General features: G+C 49.2%; 1 protein-coding gene across 1 annotated transcript in view; it reads right to left on the bottom strand.

Annotated features, from left to right (window-relative positions):
• Positions 1 to 582: 582 nt before the first annotated feature.
• Positions 583 to 6,337, bottom strand: part of AARS2 (alanyl-tRNA synthetase 2, mitochondrial) — a gene marked incomplete at its 5' end in the record, with an annotated part of 17,108 nt that continues 11,353 nt past the window's right edge. The window contains 7 exons of the mRNA XM_009583462.1: positions 583 to 873; positions 1,268 to 1,378; positions 1,514 to 1,597; positions 2,467 to 2,577; positions 3,018 to 3,140; positions 4,647 to 4,755; positions 5,874 to 5,983. Coding sequence (XP_009581757.1) covers positions 709 to 873; positions 1,268 to 1,378; positions 1,514 to 1,597; positions 2,467 to 2,577; positions 3,018 to 3,140; positions 4,647 to 4,755; positions 5,874 to 5,983 — 813 coding nt within the window. The remainder of the gene's footprint in view (positions 874 to 1,267; positions 1,379 to 1,513; positions 1,598 to 2,466; positions 2,578 to 3,017; positions 3,141 to 4,646; positions 4,756 to 5,873; positions 5,984 to 6,337) is intronic.

The raw sequence follows: 6,337 nt of genomic DNA, 5'->3' as shown, positions 1-6,337 counted from the left end.
ATCCTTCTGTGCTTCAGTACTGAGGACTGGCTTTAGCACTACTTGTTGCATAGCCTAACAAGCATAGGCTAAGCCCAAAAAGCTAAGCCCACAGGCAGCAGGGGAACTTCTCTCCCCATTTCAAAATTATAGTAGCATTTTTGATCAGATGGGTATTCCGAGTTCTGCAGTAGGATGGGACTGCTTACAAGAGTGCATGCTGACTTGTGAGGCTGCAGGGACGGAACAAACCCCTTTGCCAGAACAGTGCAGAAAGGAAAAAAAAAGAAGGGAAAAAAAAAAAAAAGATGCAGCTAACAAGAAACATCAGAGGATCAAACACTCTCTACCATTTAATGGCTTTAGGATAATACTGTGCCATCTCCCCATGCTCTCATGGAGCCTCTCGGTGCTGGTTTTGTGGCAAAAACTGCACTGTTCCAGAAGAAGTAGGTTCTGCCGCTGCAACTGGCGCTTTCCGAGGCTCAATCCCCATATGTCCACGCTGAGGCAGCATTGTTTTGTCAGTGGGATCAGGAGCGGGGTCTCTGCTGATCCCCAACGGCCAGAAGCCAAATGCTCCAATGCAGTGGTTGCAGCAATGTTCAGTGTGGGAGCTGCTAAACCTTTCACATCAGCAGAGTATAACACATGCTCTGCATCAAGTGTCCACGTAGCTTGCAGCTGGGCTGCATGCAGCTGTCCTGCCACCAAAGCATCAGAGTTATTTCAGAGTTTACTCTGAGCGAACTCTAGTGCGGCAGTCAGGGCTCCCTGCATGCCCTTGGCATTTCCACTGCCCTTAGCGACGATGGGAGAGCCTCCTGCCTTCCCTTCCATCTGCGTACAGACAGCCATAGCCCAGTCAGCAGCAGAGAACACGGGGAGGCAATTCTGAGGAAGAGACACAGCGCAAAGTAATTTGGACTGTGGGGCACTCTGCAGTCCAGAGGAAGAAAGGTAGCAATGTTCTCTCCTCACCCAGCCTGGGCCCTCACTAACCTGAGGCAGTCATGACTGGGAGGACCACAAAGGCTGAGCTTACATGTCAATGCTGTGTCCTTCCCCTGGGCAAACACGGCCTGGAGGATCCAGGGATATCTGTGCCCAGCAAAGACTGAAAGCATATCTGGTCCCAATATGGTCATCTCAGGTCCTACCGCTGTGTGATTAACCACCAACACTGGGCAGAACCCCAGGAAAAGCCCCAACTGGGACCTGCTGAGCAGTGGGTCCAGTCCCCCCTTTGCAGGCAGATTCCCTGTGTCTCTACCAGGGTTCTGCTTACCTTGGACACCTGACAGGCACAGAGCACCTCACCAGAAACCTGAGGGCTGAGCAGCAGGACTGATGTGCCAGGAGACTTGTCACACAGCTGGTTCACTACCTTCATTAGGATCTAGGAGAGGCAAGGAGAAGAGGGGCCAGGCTACAGCAAAGGAAACTGGCATGCAGCAGAAAACGTGCCCAGCAGCTCCCTCTGTGTGCAGCACCTGAGGTACCGCTGGGCCAACAAGTCCTGTGGATTACTTACAGAGAGGGAGTCAGCTGGGACGGTATCAATGATGACAGGCTGGTTGCAATGTTTTGCTAGTAGGCTTTGTGCCTTCTCTTTAGCCTGGAGGAGGAAACACACAGCACTTGAGGGGCTACAGGTGGCACAGGGTGGGCTGAATGGGGATATATGTGTGCAACTTATGTACATAGGGAATGGAAGTGCTGCTCTGTGGGATAGAGGGGGAACGTATGTTAGCAGAAGTAAGACTGGCAGACTGAAATCTCCACATGAAGACCTGTACAACCCTCCTTCCTCAAAAGCAAGCAGAGATGAAACCCTTTCAAAAGCGGAATAGAGAGTAACCCGTTCGGTCCCCAGCCTCTCTCCTGGGCCTACGTATCGCCACATGACTCAGGCAGGCTCCTGTGGCAAGATGCTCCTACTTTAAGAATAGTTCTTGCTGAGAACGCTAAGTCACAAATAAGCATTTCCAAAGGGCTTTTAATGTAATCATGCAAATTAGCAAGACACAAATGCAGTGGGAAGCCAGAGCAATATCTATATGACTGGGAGAAAGGCTCTGTCCTGCCACTGTCTCACTGCGTGACCTTGTAAAGCCCATTTTCAGGGTCACCCCATCTTCTCCATGTACAAACAGCAAAGTGATGCCTATCCACCTATTGGTGTTCGCCGAAAGTGCTGATATGGGGCTCTCCATCCTCACAGGCAGAGAAACATGGTGATTTTGCAGGTGCCAAAAGCCCAGTCATTCACTGCATTTTAAATGATGGCCCTGGTTAATACCAGTGAAATCAACCCAACACAGGGCTTGCGTTACACCGTCTGTGATTGTACCTGCTTTCTTCTGCCTTCTAGTGGGACCCTAGTGACTGAGTGGCTGTCAAGCGTGACAGAGACACCAGGTCCACTGGTGTATGCCACACAGTGCTATTAGCAGGCTGCAAGTGAATGTGCTGCTGCCACAGTACCTGCTGCATCTCCAGTTTCTTGATAGCTGTGTTGGCTCTTCGCTGTAGTGCTTTAAGGGTAGTCTGTAGTTCTTTTCTTTGCCACTGGGGCATTGCAGTGTCACCCACCACCTGTAAGACAATTTGCTGTGTAAGGACACAAAACTGTACCCAGAAATAAACTGCTAATTTTCTGGGAGGTCAGGCTGGAGTCTGGCCTCTTCCCAGACCCTCCTATATCGCTATGTGATCAGGCCAGCAAGTCACTGTGGTGTGTAGCTTTCTCTTTTCAGCTGGGCGTCTAAAGCTTGGGGAAAAGCCTGGGAATCCTTTTTCACTGTTTTATCCTCCCCACTGCTGTCTTCTCTCACATTCCCTCTGGCAGCAGGTCATCTGCAACAGAGGCACCTAGGCACTGGTTGAAATCTTTGCAACCAAAGTGGCACCAGCAGGTAGCAACACACCCTTGCTATTGACCATGGTAAGATGTGAACCTCGTAGGGAAGAAGTCATGTGCCTCAAGTGTATAGAGCCCACGCTGGGATCTTTCTGTACAGGAGTGTAATCCTTACTTTGGTCAACTGGCCCACTTCTTTGGAGAGGTTCTGCATCTCAGGAATAGAGGTGCTCCTCTGCTTCATTCGTAGGGAGAGAGAGTCCACTTCCATAGCCAAGCACTGGCCTACTTCCCGGGCCTGGAGAGAAGGAGGGAGAGAATGCTTCAAATACATCAAGAGAAAAAATGAATGGGGATGGAGAAAGTGGGGAGGCAGCAGGGTCATAACCACTGAAGTACTGCTCAGGATCCAGTGGGAAGACACCTACAGACAGAGGCTTTAAGAACAACTGTCCCCAAGAGACACTGAAATAGAACGCTCCTCTCTAGGTTTGCAACCAACAATAGATGGTTATATCCAGGGGACCAACCTGTCATGCATTTGTTTCCTCAGTATCTCACATCAAATCATCAGGATTTCAATGAGAAAAACTTGGGAGCCCCGTTTACTTCTTAGTGCTCTTTTTTCATTGGCAAATGCAATCTTGAAACTAATGACTGAAGAAACAAAAGAAACACTAAAACTAAAGAAAACTCATTAGCTGTTCAAGCACTTTCCCGAGGACCAGTTCAGCTGGTCTTGGTGCATTTCTTATTGCTTTCCCCAACACCAATGCTACCGTTAATAAAAAAAACTAACACAAGCTTTTTTTACCAGTGAAAATCCTTACGGTTTGGAGCATTTCCTCTCTGCCAGATCTTTGTGCCCTGGTGATGGTCCTGCTAGACTTCAGACCAGGACAGCAGAGAGTATATAGGAAAAGCTGTAGACAGTGAGGACTGCTCTACCTAGCTAGGATACACATCCCTTGTTTCAGGTCACTCCCTCATGCCTGCAGTCTCCCTTGTCTGATTAACACATGCACACAGCTCCTCTCGGGGGCTCTCCAGGTCAGCACTTCCAGCAAAGCATGCAGACGTGCCCTGCAGCTTTTTATTCCTCTGCACCAAGAAAAGCCTTGCTAGGGACACAGATGCACAGGGGACAGCCAGCCAAAAAGCAAGAGACTTGCAGGGGTGGGCTTTGCCTTTAGTCTTCCCAGTTCCACTGACAGTGAGTCACTCTACTCTGACTGCAGCCTTAAAGGAAGCGGGCAAGGTTGCAGGGCCCCTGACACTCCCAGGTATTCAAAGGACAGAGCGATCTCATGGACACAATAATAGGTTGCTTACTTTTTATACAGACTCATCCAGACTATAACCACGGTTTATCAGGAAAAAGACTAAAGAAAAGAAGCAAAAGGGCTGCAAGAATGAGGCCAGAGCCCTGTAACCATAAAACGCAAATCCAACTGTGATAGGCAGGAGGTGAAACCAAAGCACAAAGAATCACACCTTTAAATACCTACCTGGGAACTGAAATTTATAGTCTAGACTTCCTGATATTTTGCGCTTATCTGGAAAGGGGGTCTGAGGGGAGGAATGAAGGTCAAAGAGACAAGAGACTAGGATGGGGGGAGTGGAGGTGAATAGTCAGGTATGGCAGCAGAGCTGGGTCCAGGGATGGAGGAGGAAGCCAGATCAGGCATAGCAGAGAGGCTCCAGCCAAAGCACAGGGAAGCTAATTGTCTAAGCAGAACCTATGAAATTAGGTCCTTCTGGCACTGCCTTGACACAGCAGAAATCTCAGTTTCCCATTTCTTACCTGTTTGGCTTGTCCCCCTGTCACTGCAATGACACGGCTAATCCCTTTAACAAGCTGACGCTCACTGATGATGGCCAGATCTTCCATAGCTCCTGTTTGTAGAAGGTGCCTGCAAAGTCAGCAGAGAACAGGAAAGAAAACAAGCTGCTTTCTGGAAACAGAAATCAGGAAGCCTGCTTTCCTTTTAGAAAAGTCTCAAGTCCAGCAGCCCCTCCCCAATCCCAATAGCTTCAATCCTTTCCCCTCCCTAAAATCCTGATGGCACCCTGTCAGGCAAGATTCAGCAGAGTTGAGGCTACTGCAGAGGAACCTCTGTGCTACTGCCCAGCAGGCTGCTGTCAAATGGCCCATAACAGCCAAGTTCTGCCTTGCTTTCCTCTCCTTGGGATGAATTGGGATTTTTCTCTTCTACTCAGCTGCTACTCAACCTTGTAGAAAGTAATTTTTCCCTCGAACTCCACCACTCTCTTGTCAGTTCAGCTCACAGACTGGCCAGTAGACTCCAGTCACAGGGTAGTTATGCAGTCACAGGGCACTGACAACCTCCCCTTTCCTTTCTGGCTATTCAACACTGCATAAGAAAACAACTACAGTGTCTCAGTTTCTGTTACCACAAGTAATCATTCCAGACAGCTTCACAAGAATTGATCATCTCCACTCCCATGCAGTTTCTTGTCCCACTACTCCCACAAGAATGGTCTCATGACTAGAAACTTGCTCATTTTCAGCTGCATCTGCTCAAAGGCCAATTTGTTCCTGGGGTTTTTTGTGTCAGCATTGTCCCAAGATTGATTAACTCTTCTTCTACTCTCATTACTGCTAAAAGCAGAAGAGGGCAAAGATAATTAATTAAAATAATCACAGTGCTCTCAGGATCTCAACAACCATCTCAGAGTCTCCTGCTGGGTCCCCAGCCCTCCTGCAACCCCAAAGCCAAAGCTCTGTTGTGACAGGCCACACACCCCCCTTCCCACACTCTGCTGGCATCCTGCGGCTTCCAGGTTTGTTTCAGACTATGAAGCAAGGAAAAATGCTTTGCATTTCGCTAAAGTTTTCTCACCCTGGGACTTCCAAAGCTTTGTAACTTGCCCGTCCTCTCCTCACGAGATCTGTCCGGTGAGGAAACTTAGTTGCACAGGGACAGGGAGTGGAGCTTGCAAGAATGTCTCTACCTCAGCCACCAGTGCCCACAAACACACCTTCCAACTGCAAGCAAAACTCACTTACGTCCCACAGCAGAGCTCCACAGAGGTCTGCATTGCAGCCTCAGAGTCGCAGGTCAGCACGCTCTCCACAGGGACCCCCAGGGATACTATCCTCACTGGATCTGGATACCCCTGACAGAGGAGACAGGGATCAGCAGCTAACAACATGGTCCTTCAGGGGCACTTACAGACTAACTACATGGCTTCAGGTGTCCGCCTCATTTTTCCGCTATTCTAGAGTACCCCAGAATCAGGGGCAGCACTGCTTCTCCCCCACAACCAGCCACCACGGGGAGAAAGAAACAATGGGGTGACACTACAAGCTTTTGGTCCAAAGAAATGAGCAGAAAGCCTATGCATCACCAGCCTCCACGTCTTACAACACAGTGCTCCTGAGATCTCATCTCTGTCCTCTTTTCCTTCCCGAGTTTTGGGAATCAGAAACCTGTTGCAGAAACCTGTTACATCAACATCTCTTGTGACCCA

This window comes from Fulmarus glacialis, unplaced genomic scaffold (genome assembly GCF_000690835.1).
Source record: "Fulmarus glacialis isolate BGI_N327 unplaced genomic scaffold, ASM69083v1 scaffold39788, whole genome shotgun sequence".
NCBI lineage: Eukaryota > Metazoa > Chordata > Aves > Procellariiformes > Procellariidae > Fulmarus > Fulmarus glacialis.
This window is presented reverse-complemented; position numbering and strand designations above follow the sequence as displayed.